Below are 16611 nucleotides of genomic sequence, written 5' to 3'. Positions count from 1 at the left end.
TGCATGAAAAAAATCTTTAGAAGAAATTCTTACCAAAAAATGACTTTTTTTCAAAAAGTATGGAGACTTATAAAATATAGCATATATTTAGAGCTTTCAATCAAACTGTACATTGCCCCTATAACACTAATGCTGGTGTCAAGCTAATGGTAAATAACTTCCTAAAGAACTAAAGTGAACCATGTTACATTGTAAATAATCCAAGTTTAATGAAGTGTAAAATTCTAACATGGCCAATATATACAAAATGTCACCACTCCAAGAAGTGTAAGTTCAAACATCTGTATATACCTTTATTTAATGAAATGTTAAAGGAAGGTTGTTCCTCTCTTATTCATTATGGCAGTAAAAGGCAAAGGATGCTTTTACGAGTAAAGGATGGATAATATCAATTATATGTACATTTGTGTCTGTCACAAGCATGAAGTTTTAGCCAAACAATCTAAACAAAAAACAAGCATACTTACCTTGCTGGCACTCAGCCGCTTCCGATTTGACCACCGCTATGGATTATGTCCATTGAATAGTGAACATGGCAAAATGAAAGAGAAAAGGAATGGATAACAATGTAATAATATAATATTATATGGTGCAGATTACACACAGATGATTGATAATCAAATTCTGAAGGTACCAAGAAAGCGCATTTGAGCAAACAGGAACAAAGAAAAATTACATTTATGTGGTTGTGTTACATAATTTTCTCAAAGCATTTTGTATGCAAAGGCAATGGCAGATGAATACTTTTTTCAATATCTAGTACATTTGTTCTTTTAATTATCTTAAGACAGTATAATTTTATCTCTTAAAAAAGCAAAAATATTTCTCGTATTTGAAATCTTCAGGTAGTTTTATGGAAATGCTAACAAAATCCATGACCAATGTTAGTTCATATTTAGTTGTCCACAGTTTTAAATAACAGAAAACATAATTCTGTTCACTTTCATAGGACAAATCACAATATTCAAAATAACATAAAAAATTCTAAATCACTATTGTCAAATTAAGAAAAATGAGTTAATATAACACTGTAGGAGGGTAGAAAAAAAATTCTGAATAGCAAGAAATTTCACCCCTGTTATCTTTTGATCTCTCATTTATCATGCTAAGGCTGCTGAATTTCATCTATAATCAAAATCTCTCCCAGCAAAACTGTCTCATCACTTCTGTGACCATCCAGAATGTACTGCAATGCTCTACTCTGGCTGGTTAACCAGCTAACCGGTTGTTAAAACTTGGATGAATTTGGGAGATTACAACTCAATTATGAACCTAATCAAGTGGACCCCATTTAGTGTTACGCTGAAGGAAATAAAAACACCTTTAGGTAAATGACCTATCTACTTTGCCAAAAATGTCTTCCCAATAAATATTCATTAGGGGAAATCCAACCCTCAACTGACCAGAAACTAAAACACACTGGCATAGAACTGACTTGAAAATATTCTTTGTGACTAATGCTTTCCTTGGTGAAACAGAGTTCGACACTTAACACATTACACAGGGTTATGGATATTACAATCAGGGTATTAAAATCAGATTTCCTGGTATTTTCTCAACATGACAATGAATATTTTCACCCAATTCCACCACTGAAATTAATTACCATCTTATAGGTACACAAGGTTCTTTAGGGCCCTTTAATGTATAATATGTAATTTGATTTTTATAATAATTATAAAAGACAAAACAGATCAGGATACAATGGGAAGTGACTGTTATTGCTTCCATACTTACTGCTGGGCTATGAAATACCAAACATTAAATGTCTCTATAGCATGCCAAGCACACTATTTGATAACTTCAAAATTCAGGACCATATGAAAGATACACTTCTTATCCTTATTTCACACATAAGGAAACTGTGGTTCACAGAGGTTAAATAATTGAGAATTTTTCCACATCATTGGTGGTACTGAGGTTTAAACACAAGCAGTCTGATGACAGAGTCCATTATTGTAATTATAATCCTATTTTTTTGAAGGAAAGGAAAGAGTATGTTTTTCAGTCTTCCAGTCCCTTCCAGTCAGAACCTTACCTTCTGACTGCACCATGCTCACATATATTTAAATCTCTGGACACAATGGTAAATTAAAAAATGTTGCATGTATTAAGGTTTTTGCCAACTTCATTCTAAAGTAACAAAAACCAACTCAATGGTGTTGAAAAGAAAAAACGGGTATGAAACTGGAAATTTAAACTGAAATTTATCCATCAAAGTTTAAATTAAAATGATATTTAAGAACTGCAAGTTGTAGCTCAGTGGTAGAGAGCTTTCCAAGCATGCATGAGGCCCTGGATTCCAATACCAGCAACCGCAAGGAAAAAAAAAAGGAAATTTATAAATTCTCCTGATCAAATAATCTAGTGCCCTCCAGTCCCAAGTGCTAGTCATGCCCATTTAAAAACTCCATATAAAATTTCCTTCGACTATTAACTTGAACTCAGTGAAAACAACAAACTTTTTTCTCTTGTCTATTATACCCAAAGGGCCCATGACATGCACTGTAAGTTGAATAATCACATATGGCCTTCAATAAATCATGCCTCAATTAATTGTTTCTTGGTAATACTTTGATCAAGGATACAAAAAAAACCTGTCAAAATAAATGAGAGCAGGCAAGGTTTTCTCTAATATAAAAACATATGAAATAAATATATTATACATCGACCTCTGCCAGACAAAAAGAACAAGAATGGACACAAGTGAGTAGAATCTGAAAAATTCTTCAACACAGGAGATGGGGAGGGTCAAGTAAAAGGAGGACCAAACTATATACAGCAATATTTTTTGGACTTTGGAAAGGTATTCTTTGAGATGTTTTAGCAAAACAAATCTACACTGCATCTAATGTTAATTGTCCTGCAATTTGAAATAAATTGAAACTAAAATGTCATTTCACTAAAATTCCAAATTTTAGTGATATTTATAAATGTATTTTAAGAGCCAATATGACTGTTAAACATAATCAAATATACTATAGATAAATTCACAAAGGTAGTCATTTCAATATATAACTATTTTTATGGGGAAATCACCTAATTTAAAAAACGCCACTTAGGTATATTTGAAAGAACTTTAGCAGGTATATGTTAATGAATATACAACCATGTGGCAAATGATACCTATTTACATGGTAGTTTATTCTAACCTGGCATCTATCTCAAGCAACCTATCACCTGCTGTACCCATTGACATTGAAGCAAGACTGAGAGGAAGTTAAAAGAACAACCCTCCTTCACTATGTGGAGTAAGGAAAAAGTTTATTTTAAGCATCAGTTTAAGATATTTTAACATCAAAATACCAACTTCATTGAAATTCTAAATATGAATAGTGCCACATTTTATAAAAGCAATTAATAAGGAATTTAAATTTAAAACAATCGAGTGTTCAGTTGACCTCTGGCAATTTAAAGATTGGTCTAGTGTTCTTACTTCTAAAGCTGTCTTTTATGAGTTTCCTAGAAATTCATTCATGAATATTAAATTAAATAAATTACTTAAAATCACTAGTGATGCCAAAATAAAGTTTTCTCCTTACGCAAACCACTGCCTCAATTCATGAAACATTTTTAAAGGCATTGTTTATTAACAGACTTCAGATTTCCTACTGGATTCCACATGCTAAATCGTTACACATCTTATTATTTTTCAAATAGGTACTGTAGCTGACTTTAATAATATCTTTCAAAAAATTATAATCAAAGCTGCATTTTGTCCTGTTTTAATTCTTAGAATTATCATGCATAATCCCTGAAAATAAATTGACATTATGATTCATATAAACATATTTGCTCATAAGAAGAGTCTCAGTTGATTCTATCTTGATAAAGTCTAATGTTTTGTTCACGTTATAGACATCTTCAATAGGTAGGACATTAACTACCATGCAATAGACCAGAGAATATTAAAATTTGTATCTTTCTCAAAGCACTACCAATGGAACACTTAGTAGCTAAAAATTTAAAAAGAGGAAAGAGGATGAAAAAGAAATTTAAAAATGCTACAAATTTGTATACTCAATCACCTTAATAATATGCAAACAATAATGAAATACTGAGATCTGCTTTTCATAAATGAAAAATGCCTCAGTTCTCTGGAGCCTATAACCTTACTAAATAACCCTTAATGAAAGCATATTTTGTATGATGGTTATGAACAAACCATATGTAGCTTGTAAGATTTAGTAACACCAATGCTAACCATATTCCCAACCAAAATAGAGATTAATTTCTAAGTAGATTTTCTTTTCAGGGTTGCAAAGAAGATATGTATTACCACAGACCGATACTTTAACTCTATAAAAGTATTTCCCAACCACCAAAAAAAAAAAAAAAAAAAAAATCACTGTAAAAATGTCAGTTATCTGTAGCCCAGTAACCAAAAGACAATCATAATAACAAGTTTAAAAAGAACAAAGAGGTCACACTTACATGTCTCTTGAAATCACCCTGTTTTACTACTAGGTTCAAATTCAACACAATCACTCCCATGTCATCTTCTAAACTGTTTGGATCTTCCAATTTTAAAATATGCTCAGTTGTTCTATGAGCAAACAGAGAAAAAAGTAAATGCAGCACTTTGTAACAGTACTACCTAGTATTGTAGTTCATCAGGAGTTTACAATAAATGTTTCCTATTCCTGGAAAAGGATTAGACACAATGGTAAAAAGGCACTAAATTTAGTGAAAATAAACCAACCAGAAAAATTATCTGGCGTTGTCTAACTCAACAGTTGGTTAACTGATCTCCTTCTCTTAACACACAAATAAAATATACATGTTTATTTTAAGTTAGGTTAATGACCCTAAATATCAACAAATGAATGTGCAAAACCCAATACACATTTTAGAATACATAATAAATGGCTTAGTGCCTGACTAACATTTGACATCTAGAAAGCAAGTGGCAGAAAATATGTTGAGAGTTATAACACTTTAAAGAACTCTTTCATTTGCTCCTATTTTTGTTATTTGACATTAACAAGTACCACTTAACATCATCTTGAGTTCCTTCTAAAATGCATTAATGACTATTAAAATGTAAAAATACAATACCTGTTAAGTTCAAGATCACTGAGAATGATAAATGCAGAACCCATGAAATCAGATGTGGTTAAATCTCGATCATATACCTAACAAAAGACAGAGGCCAGTTATTTCACTTGAAAACAGTAATAAACCAATCAAGTTTATTAAATATGAACAAATGCAATTGGCTAGAAATTTTAAAATCCTCCTTTTAGATCTTAAAGTAATCCTCACAGTACAGGTTGCCCATTTTGCCTACCATGGGCCAAACAACAATAGAAAAGACTTTAAAGGCATATTCATATGCATTAAAATGCTATGCACAATGTACCACTCTCTTTAGTTTAAATGGTCTCTCATTAAAATTTAGTATTTTCCATGGTGAGTAGATCTGCCAATTAAATAAGAAATTTGCTAAATATTCTATAGCAATCCCATTCTGCACTCAACTCATGCAGTGTTAACCCAGATGTTAGAGCAATTGATGCTTGCACCCAGTAGCTTGAAACTCTATTAAGTATAAAGTTAGTCCTAATGAGAAAGGCTTTAGTACCTGTCACCACTGCACTACCAGTAATAATTCTTCCACATTCAGTAAATTTGAATACAATCAATGGAGAGATTATTTTCACTCTGATTTGCTGTAGAGCATCTCTCATTGATTTGAGAGAAACATAGTTACCACTAATGGTATAAAGAAGTCATTCAATATTATTAATACTTTAACCCAGTGTTTGAAATTAATAAGGGCCAGTTAACTTTTAAGAAGGCATGAAAAAACTGCTGAGAAATATTTTTGGTGCAGGAAGAGATCTGAAAGGCATCTGTGATTACCTTCACCCGCAGCTTTTGATCAAGGCTTTGTATTGGCAACACAACTATCTCATCCCAAACTGGGTTTAAGTTCTTATATATGACCTTGCTTTTGTACAGCGTCTTCCCATTCAGCTTAAATTTCACATATGGATCACTTGTGCCTTTAAAAGAGAAAGAACAAGACAGAATGTTAACATTCATGTAAAAGCTCAGAATCTCCATGAAGTAAAGATACTGCTTCCCACAGTCCCCGGGCTCAAAACAGTCTACTGAGCACACCCAGAAACAAACACCTCCTTGCATAGAGATGGAAGGCCCCAGAGGCGGGGGACAGAGAAATCAAAAAATTGGGGGGTGAATGATTAATTCCCCTTTGTCTTTAGAGTCAAAATACACATGGGTTCCCTGAGCTTTTTCGGTTTGGTTTCATTGTGGATACATCATCCTTCCACTGCCCTCAAACATTCCAGAAATCACATCAGTGTTAGGAGTCCTGGGGAGAAACCCACCCCGCCTAGGGACAGCAGGAAAAGGGATAGAAACCACTTTCAAATATCTAGCCAGATGGCTGATTTGACTCTATACTTTGAGGTATAATCATAATAAATCAATCTCTGGAACCACTGGCTCAAAAGATGGGGCGATGGAACTCAGACTGGAACTGGGGGCGTAGAGATTAAAGCGACAGAGTCACCATTCTTTGTACATCCCAGCACCTGCACTGCAGCAAAGAGCATTGTTTCACCCTGGCCAGTGGAACTCCAGTCAGCCAGGACCTCAGCTGGCCTCAGCCCTGACACGGCTGACCTGCTGGGCTCCTCCCAGGGGCTGTGAAATGGATCCCAAAAGGGAAGAATAATGTCCCTCCAATTACTGAGCTCAAAGCAAAAAGAAGGGCGATGGCAGATCTTCTTGCATAATTTTCAGATCAATTGAGAAAAAAAAAAAAAAGCCTGCAGACATAAATGAATTATGTGCTGTGTCTGTTACATGTGTGTGCACCATCGTACAGTGCCTGGAATACGCTAGCTCATTAACACCTGAGCAAGAGCAAATAAAAAAGGCATAAATGAATGAACAATCAATGAGGGGATAAATGAAGACATTCTGAAAATGCTACAAAGAAAAAAATTCTGATTTGAGGAGTGACAGTTCATTTTGAAGCCTAGAACTATGAACAGGTATAGGAACACCAACAGTCTTTCCCAAATGGCTTGGGCAGAGAAGATAGATCCCCTGAATAGTTAATGAAAAAATTTCTGATATCAAAGTCAATCAAATATCATGTAAGAATATTAAAAATCAATTAGGTTACTCTGGCACAAACATTTACAGAATTGTTAATAACCATCATTAATTAATTATTTTTCAGGTCCTTTTGGTTAGCCCCAATATTAAAAATTACTTCAAAAATATGTTTTTCAACTATTTTAGCTGAAAGTAACATTTCTGTAGAGTAAGAGAGGAGGGAAAAGGGAAGGTCCTGGGGAATGATTGCACATAACAAACTATGTTATGTGCATGTACAGATATGGCATAAAGAATCCTCTATTAAGTACAATCATAATGCACCCGTTCAGGGAAAAGTCTTAATAGATATACCAAGGCACAATTTTGAAAAGTCAGCCTTCCAGTATTACAAGGCTAGTAACTTTTTTGTCTTTTTACTGTGCTGGGATGGAGCCCAAGTTCTCACAGATGCCAAGGAAGTACTCTTCCCCCGAGTAATTTCCCCCAACCCCTAGGAAACTAACTCTAAACAAAAAAATTAAACTATAGATACATATACATATTCAACTCTCACATTTTAAGTCTGGCAACACTAGCATATGGGCAGCAGCCCAGTTCCTGTGATTTGAAACTTGGACACAGGCATACCGTGTTGAGCAGCAGCTCTGAGAGGGATAGTGAAAATAAATGCATTCACAGTCATTCAGTGGAATTCTCAGTAGTGAGTGAGCAACCCGCCCACCTGCCTCCCTGTAATAGTACAAGAGAAATCCTCTGGCTAGCCAGACTTTAAAAATCATTCTGATTTTTATATATATATATATATATATATATGTATATACATATATATATATAAATATATAAAAGTGGTGGAAAACTATAATAAAAAGAGGCCTTTAATTAAATGAAATTGCCACTCTGGGATCAGGCCTTCATGCTTGTCAGCGTACTCTCAAAATAAACATCTCAAAACTCGGCCTCCGTGGTGTCACTTTCTCACAGGCAAGGCATACTGGGTAATCCCCAGGCATCTTGACAGCTACATAATGTTCAAACTGTTTCACGGGTGAATGGCGGCAGTTGCATGAAAGAAAATATTAATGTCTGGAATTAATAGAAAAAAGGACCTGGGTTTACAAAGCCAAACAAGGAAGAGGGTGTCAAGTTAGTGCAGCGTTAATTGTTAGGGAAAATTTGAGAAAGGGAGGGAGCGCAGGGTGATTTTCTCTCTTGGAGCCTAAGTGCCTCACTGTCAGGGAAGTGACATCTCAACTAGGCAGGTTCTGAAAAGAGGGTCCGCTGCTCAGGAATGCAACTCCCAGATTATACAAATGATGAGATGACACCTGAATGGGTGGACTTTAACCTTGTTTGCCGGGAGCTTCAAACACAATGAGGCTCTTGTGGTACTTGGTACTCTGGGCGGAGAAGGATGCGAGTTAGCCCAGGGTCTACATGCTGGTGCTGCTCCTGATTCTGCCACGTGAGCCTGATGGAGTCTCAAAAATTCAGAATCTCAAGATATCCAGAATTCATGGCCTGAGTGTCCTCCCCATTTTACAAACACTGACTGCTGGGTATAGGATACACCCCTGTAATCCCAGCAACATGGGAGGCTGAAGCAGGAGGATAGCAAGTTTGAGGCCAGTCTCAGCAATTAGCAAGACCCTGTCTCAAAATCAAATTTAAAAGAGCCGATATGGCTCAGTGGTTAAGTGTGCCTGGGTTTAAACCCTGATACCCAAAAAAAGAAAAAAAAAAAAAAAATTGGCTTCCGCAGCTACCATTTCTGCAACTGTAAAGTCATTCAGTCACAAATGGAGACTATTTGAAAATAAAATGCATGAACTGTGTCTGTACTGAACAAGTGCAGACTTTCTTTCCTTATCATTAAACAATTGTCACTAAACAATACAGAGTAACAACTCTTTACATAGTACTTATGTTAGTTATTATAAGTAATCTAGAGATTATTTAAAGTGTATGGGAGGATGCATATGTAAATCATATCCAAATAATGACATTTTATTTGAAAGATTTGAGTTCCATGGATTCTATTACCTGCCAGGGTCCTGGTATCAATTCCCTGTTGATATCTAGTGATGAATGTAGATGCTGAGAGAAACTAACAGCTAGTCATTGGTCCTCCAAAATACTTCACCTGTTCCCACTCCTGAAACCAGGCATGATGTTTCTTGTTCCTGTTCAGGACATTGACACTACCAATGGCCATATCTTGCTTGGCATTGAGCCTGTCAGGCAACTGACATGCCATAAACACCCCCTAGTCACTCTGAGTCTGGCTCTGTGCTAGGCATTCTGGGATTTTACTGAGGTACAACAGTCCCACATCCTGCTCCTCTGTACCTGATAGCAGCAGGCATTCCATAACAGTACAAAGTCCCAGAGTGAAGTATCCAAGTAGAACTGAACGAGGTAGGGTTTAATGCTGGTTCATGGGCAGGAGAGATTATTTTCTGTTCAGATTCAGTTGGGAATGAACTAAAGAAAGAGGGAGTTAAAATAAGAGTGAATGCAAACACGTACAGAAGGACTGAGGTAACTGAGGTAGGAGGCACAGGCACTGAGATGGGCAGCAGGAGAGGTCAAAATGAATGGAGAGGTTTGGTACCAAGCAAGCATTCCAATAGATCCAGAAGTTAAAGTGGAAAAATAAAATGAGAAATAAAGTTTAACAAGCAAGTTCACATCAGAGGCCCAAGGCCCTAAAATAATAAAAGGAGTCTAGTTATTATTCAGCAAGAATTACAGGTGTTTTATTTCCTGTCCTGCTTTTCTATTTATTTAAATAAAAGTAATAAGTGCACACAACACTGAACGGTATGAAATGAAAATTTGGTACCCTATTATTCTTGCCTGATTCTGTTTGTCTGATGTGCTCACTATAAGCAATTTTATGGGCATTTTAGGAGGAAAAGCACAAGAATTCATGTTTTCACAAGTAATGTACCTGGGAGCTCTTTTCATATTAGTTATATAGATCTACTGAGGTTTATGGTTTTTTTTTCAATAATTTATCATTTGGTTTTAACATTTTAACTTGTCACTAAATAATGGATATTTACATCACTTCCTCTTTTTTACTAGTACAAGCAACATTGCAATAACCATTCTTTGCATAACTATATTTAAGTTCAAAAGTGATTATATTAAGAAGAAAGTTTTAATACTGGAACTGCTGGACAAACAAGAATGTACCATTTTGCTTCTGACGAACATTATAAAATTGTTTCCAAAAGTTTAGCAAATTTATACTCCCACAAGTAGTATATGTTTTTTGTTTCTTCACTTGTTTACCAACTTTGAATATTATAAATTTTTATTTCAAACCAATGGCAGGTGAAAAACTTACCATCTCCACATTCCTCTAACATTTTTTTTGTCTTTCATATTTTAGTTACCTGTGTTTGCATTTCTTATCAGTGAAATTCTTGTTTATATCAGTTGGTAATTTTTCAATGGGTTCCTGGTTTGTCTTTGGCTTATGTATTTGGAGGAGCACTTCATTATGGAAATCATTGACTAAAAATTTTGTCATACTTTATTTAAACTTTCTATTGGCAAGGTTATGTTCACTTTTATTTTGTCAAATTTACCATTTTTAAAAAAAATTATGGCTTCATAATTTAGCATCCTGCTTAGAAGCAATTTTCCCAATACAAGATTTTGAATTAATTCAGTCACCTTACTTTCCATTTATTCTGTATTTTTTTTACACTTAAATCTTTGTTCCATCTGGAATTATTTTAGTATGAACAGGGAAGGAAATTCAGGTTCACTCATGAGTAGGAGAGTAAAACGATCAGAGCCAAGTTTCAGAAATATAAATCTGGCAGCAACTCCTTATTGGGAATGAAGAAGAAAGAGATAAAGTAAAGAAACCCAGTAACTGAAATACACAGTAGAGAGCTGAGGAGGATGCTGGACCCAGACCATAAGAGGTGGCCATCCAGGGTTTCAAGTGCCATCCATACAACCTTATCTCTAGAGATGCTCCACAGACTGAAAGAGGTATGTCATCATAGCCATTGGAAAAAACTGCCTGTTATTTTCTTGCTTGGAACTTATATAATGTATAATAAAAATAAAAAATGGAATACTGCTAAGAAATGCAATAAGACCAACAAACACAATAAGCATCTTAAAACTTTTCCACTCTGTATATCAAAATATACTTAATTAGTTTTACATTAAAAACAGTAACTGTTCTACAATTATCAGATAAAACTGATGCTGATTCATTAAAATTTATAATGCAATGAGTAATAAAGACAAATGATTTAAAATATATATGTGAAAAAAATATTGTTGAAAGGTAGAAAACATTACTTGAAGTACTGATGTGCATAATATTAAGGTCACCAAGACAAAGTTCCTGGAAGGTAAGCTGTATACCTGGAGGTACGCGTGATATGCATGGGGCACTATAAACATGATGAATGAATGCATACAGTCTAGGGTTAGATGCACATGGTAGATGCAAATCCCAACCTTCCTTTCAGGAACTGTGTAACTGTGGACAATTGACTAGATTTCCTTATGCTACACTTTCTTCACTTATAAGACAGAAATCTACAAATCTCAAAGGATTATCTTGAGAGCTCAATGAACTAAAATACTTTGATGACCACAGACCCCAGACATTTGCCTAGAGTGCTTTGTAGTAAGAGCTACTATTTTTGGTATCACTACTCAAGTTGAAAAGGGGGAGAGGGCATAACCATTTAAGTAGTATTAAAATTTACTTTCTTTATTTTAATGTCCAGGATAACACCCACTGCTAATTTGTCTCTATAATGTTCCTTTATTGCCATTTCTAAAGGCATGAAATTTATAATCACCTTCCTTTCCATAAGTTGGATGGAACATTTTTTACCTTATGCACTTCTTACAGGGATTCTAGGTGATTTGAAATTTTTTTTTCTGTTAAACAATCTTAGCTTCCCTATAAGAAAATAGCTGTATTAAAAACTAAAAATTTCTAAATCCTCATGAATACTCGCTACTTCCTCACCTGAAGTCCAGAGGTTACTCAATAAGAATTTCAGAGCAACGTGGAGATTAAAAAAAAAAAAAAAAAAAAAAAAAAAAAAGGCAGCTCCATGAAGATACAGGGCAATACAAGTCTACCATCAGGAGGAAGTCACTAGGAACCAGAGAACTTGAGCATTTTATTCTTCTCTTGAAATTTAACATCCTTACAGGTTTTTATTACATTAAAGATGTAATGAAAAAATGGCTGGTATCAATAGGAGAAGTCATAAACAGAATACAACAGTGAATGGCTCAGGAAAACCACTGTGATATGCAAATAAAATAAAAATAATGCACCTCTATTTAGGAACCACTTCTCTTTTTGATTTCTGATATAATAACTCATGGCCATTATATTAAAAGCAAAATCAAGATGTGGTTAAGAAAACAGAAGGAGAAAAAAAAAATCTCTACCACCTAAGAAAAGCTAGTGCGAGTTTATTTACACTTTCCACACTTATAACACACATACACTTTTCACAAAAAGAAATTGGCCTTCAGTTTTATTTACCTGCCTTCCTGTCAATAACACCCATTTTTTCCATGCCCATAAATATATTTCTGTGACTCAGTTTAATGGCATTTTTGTACATATCTGTACATATTTATCACTTTATGATATAGTTTCTAAAAATTAGCATTCCAAATTTAAACTAAAAATACAGTACGTCAAATACAAAAGCATTATTTGTAAATAAACTACTTCTTGGAGATCAGCAAAGCTCACCTGCCAAGTTATAAAATTTAGCTTTGCAATTTCTCTGAAATAAAAGCAGTCTTAAACTAGAAGTTTAATTGCATGTATTTCTTTAAAGGAGTCAGCGGTTCATGGAAAAAAATCACCGATTTTTTATAGTAAGTTCACATTTTGCAACATCTGATAAGTTTCTTCAGTAGAGTTTAAAATTTCAGATTAAAGTCAACAATTATTTACTAGGTCTTTAGGGAAAATGTGAACTCATTGCATAAACAGTATATGCAAATATGAACAGTATAAACCTGACTTTTTCTTATCCTCTGGGGCCAGAATAACAAGTGATCCTTCATTCTATTTATATGAATATGTTCAGAGTTTTCTAAATATATACACCTTTTTAGGATCCTTTCTCCTTACCAGAAAAAGAACTAATCCTGAGTTGCTTTTCCATCGGGGCCCTAAGTTCTTACTTTCCTAGAGGCTGTTTAAATACAGAGCTAGACTTGACTTTCAGAAAGGGGCAGGGGTACCAAAACCAGTGCTGATTTTTTCACAGGGGCTGCTGCCCTCTAGCAGTTAGATTAAGATATCCTGATGGAGTAATGTCCTCCTGCTGCATTCTTAACTGACCTCTTCAAAAACAATAATGGACATTATGGAAACACAGAGGTCATTTTTCTTCAATTATATAAGAAGGCGCTTTTCCCATGGAGAGTACAATTTACATTGTTTAAGTTACAGGCAGGTTTCTAGCCTAGTAGAATTCCCAGCTAGGTTTTTCCCATTCAAGTTAAATGAGGGCACATGCACATTCCCAGGTAGGCCCTATTCCATCCTTCTGTAGATGGCAGCTCAATGCTTTTAGCAGCTGGTTTTCGTTATCAATATCAGAATTTTTCTTCCCCAATCTTCTACTGGCCTTACCATCAGCACTTTGCTATTTAAAACACCATGATTAAACTATTTTGAAAGTGTCTCCCATGTATAATTGACTTCTCTTCTCTAAGGGGGCCCCCATGTGCAAAAATCTCAGAGGTACCATGAGCCAGGACTGTTCCTGGGGGACTCTTGAAATTTAGTAGCACCAGGCAATTCCTAAAAATCCAGCTTACTGAAAGATTTCTCCAAAAAACAAGTTATAGTGGAATCAATGATTTGAAATTTTCAATTTTATCAATACTTGCTTTAAGAAGTTTATATAAAGTTTATGAAACATTTATGGAATAGTATAAGGAAGCCCTGGGAAATTGGGTGCTGAGGTTCTCCAGGGTTTTTGGATTATTCAACTATACCACGGCCTCCCCTAAACTTCCTCAGACCTCCCAACACCACCTCAGACTCCTTGACCCTCTTTCTGTCAGTCCCCTCCCCACCTGACTTCCCCTCAATACCTTCTCTTTTTCTTTCCTTAGGTTTCTCCTCTGTGGGCTCTGCAGTCTAGACTATGATATGCTCTGTTTCTTCTTTTTCTTTTCTTTTTTAGCATGAAAAAAAATAAAACTTGCTTAAATACTACTTTTGTTATGCCTTCATAAAGCATCAATGATGTGAGCCAGAAATCTGTGAAAGATATTTTTAAAAGTCCCCATCCGAAAATAAAATACACAGGTACAACTTATATAACTTCTTTTACAGATGAAAAAACATGTCAATGTACTGATGAATTCAGTAATTTTGGTAAATATGCTATTTGGTGAATATATGAAGGAACAACCTGGCTTTTGATGAGATGGTCATTAAGAGACTGGGCCCAGACCCCATTCTTGGTCAAGTGACCAGAAGCTCTCTATGGTGGGAAGTTCTGCTTAGGGATCTCACACATGCTGTCCCTGTAACACCAAAACAGGAGGAAGGATAGCAACCTAGAGAAAAGGGAGAGGAGAGGAAGTGGTTTGGATGCAGCAGTAAAAAGAAGCTAGAAAGAGCTGGGGGAAATAAGAAATACAAAAGGAGCAAACCAGATAACCAGTGAATCTTTAAAGGGTGAAATCTGCCAGATCAGTATTCATGCTTGCAATCTGTCTTCCAGAAATCCATGTTGCCAAAGGACACATAATTATTGATACTCTAATGTTTTTCTTTCTATTAGAAACACACTAAAATATTCCCTGCACAAACTACTCTTTAAGCATAGCTCTAACAAAAGGGCACCAGCCCATATGGAAAAGATGGAGCAGCACCGAAGTTTGGTAAGAACACTAACATTGGGTGTGATCTCACTCATCCCACAAAAGCCCATAGAGACATGCACGATTTACATCGCTGTTTTAAAAAGGAGGAATGCAGCCTTATAAAAGGAGATCTTGCCATTCTTGACAAAAGGGACGGAAGCTGAAAGGCATTATGCTGAATGAAATAAGCCAGACACAGAAAGAAATACTGCATGATCTCTCTTATATGTGGAATCTATTTCTCAAAATGTTGGATACACCAGAGGAACAGTGGTTCCCAGGAGTGGGAGAAGGAGGAAACAGGGAGAGGTAGACAAAAAGATCTAAAGTTATAGTTACATAGGAAGAAAACTTCTATAGTTAATACACAGCACAAGGATTACGACTAATTGTACTGTCTTATACCTTAGAAATGTGATAAAGTTTAGGTACTCTTTCCACAGAAACATACAAAGGATAACTATATGAGATAACAGATATGAAAATTGGCTTGATTTTTAGTAATTATTTCACTGCATGTGTGTATGCACGTGTACATATGTAGATATATAGCAAACATCCTGTTGTACCTTACATATATATAACAAACATTTTTTTAAAGGAATGAGAAAACTAGAACATCCCGCGTAGTCATTATTTAGCAGGGTATGAATGTGTGATTTAGCCAAAATCATAACTCAGCTGCAGGTAAATCATGGACACACAGAAGGGCACAGGTGCACATAAACATGCACATGCAGAGTAGCAGAACACCCCCTATCAACATCACAGACACTGGGATAAACCAAGCAGAAAGGTAACTTGTAGTACAGTGTCTAACAAGACATACATATTGGTAGGAACAATTAATACAACCATACACTGTAGAGAAATCCCTTTCAAGCAAATAAGAGGTGCAAATTAAATTCAAATCAATAATCTTTGGTTGGGCATAAGGCATTTCATGTGAAGCAAACAAAGGACACACTCCAGTTTTACATTTTTTTTTTTGATGCTTCATAGGAATTGAGGCAAGATTCTGACAAAGAGCAGAAAAATGAACTCAATAAGGTCGTGAGCATCCAGACATTCTAACCAACTCATGAGTTTGTAGAGACTCAAAACACCAAAACCAAAACCAAAAATCTCCACAGGGCAGAGCTCAGTGGTGGGTGTACATTAAAGCCTGTTAGGATGAACCTATCTGTTGCTGATGTGTATCCAGCCACAAAGGAATAAACAAACTGATTTCAAAACTCAGCTACACCCTTTGCTGCAGGACCTGGGCACCACTGCCCATGTTACATCATTGAAAGTTTCATTTTTGCCCTCCTATGACAATCTTTCTCATCCAGTGGCCCTGATGTTTCTGCTACTCTCACATAAGTATCTCAATGATCTAGTGTCATCTGGTGTCCAGAGAAGGTACTACACTGAGAAGCAAACTCCAATTTCGCAAAGTGAAGAAGTCTAATTGTGTCCTTTCAGTACAGCAAAAGTATGGTGGGTAGCTGACCCCTGTACAAAAGAATATATCAACAGGAATCAAAGAGAATTCCAAGGAGCAAACCCCAACATGTATGGTACTTCACCAAATGATAACAAGTGCCAAATAATTAAGGAAGGAAATAA

General features: G+C 35.4%; 1 protein-coding gene across 5 annotated transcripts in view; it reads right to left on the bottom strand.

Annotated features, from left to right (window-relative positions):
- The window catches only part of Mctp2 (multiple C2 and transmembrane domain containing 2), a 223423-nt gene that overhangs the window by 125032 nt on the left and 81780 nt on the right, over positions 1-16611 (bottom strand). For all 5 annotated transcript variants that reach the window (XR_007106943.1, XM_047538509.1, XM_047538510.1 and 2 more), the window contains exons 5-8: positions 5866-6008; positions 5059-5135; positions 4435-4546; positions 468-503 (exon numbers count right to left, since the gene is read on the bottom strand). Coding sequence is in view for 4 of the 5 variants with exons in the window: in XM_047538509.1 (XP_047394465.1) it covers positions 468-503; positions 4435-4546; positions 5059-5135; positions 5866-6008 (368 nt within the window). In the remaining variant the exon portion in view is untranslated. The remainder of the gene's footprint in view (positions 1-467; positions 504-4434; positions 4547-5058; positions 5136-5865; positions 6009-16611) is intronic.

The sequence above is a fragment of the Sciurus carolinensis genome, chromosome 2 (assembly GCF_902686445.1).
Source record: "Sciurus carolinensis chromosome 2, mSciCar1.2, whole genome shotgun sequence".
Taxonomy (NCBI): domain Eukaryota; kingdom Metazoa; phylum Chordata; class Mammalia; order Rodentia; family Sciuridae; genus Sciurus; species Sciurus carolinensis.
This window is presented reverse-complemented; position numbering and strand designations above follow the sequence as displayed.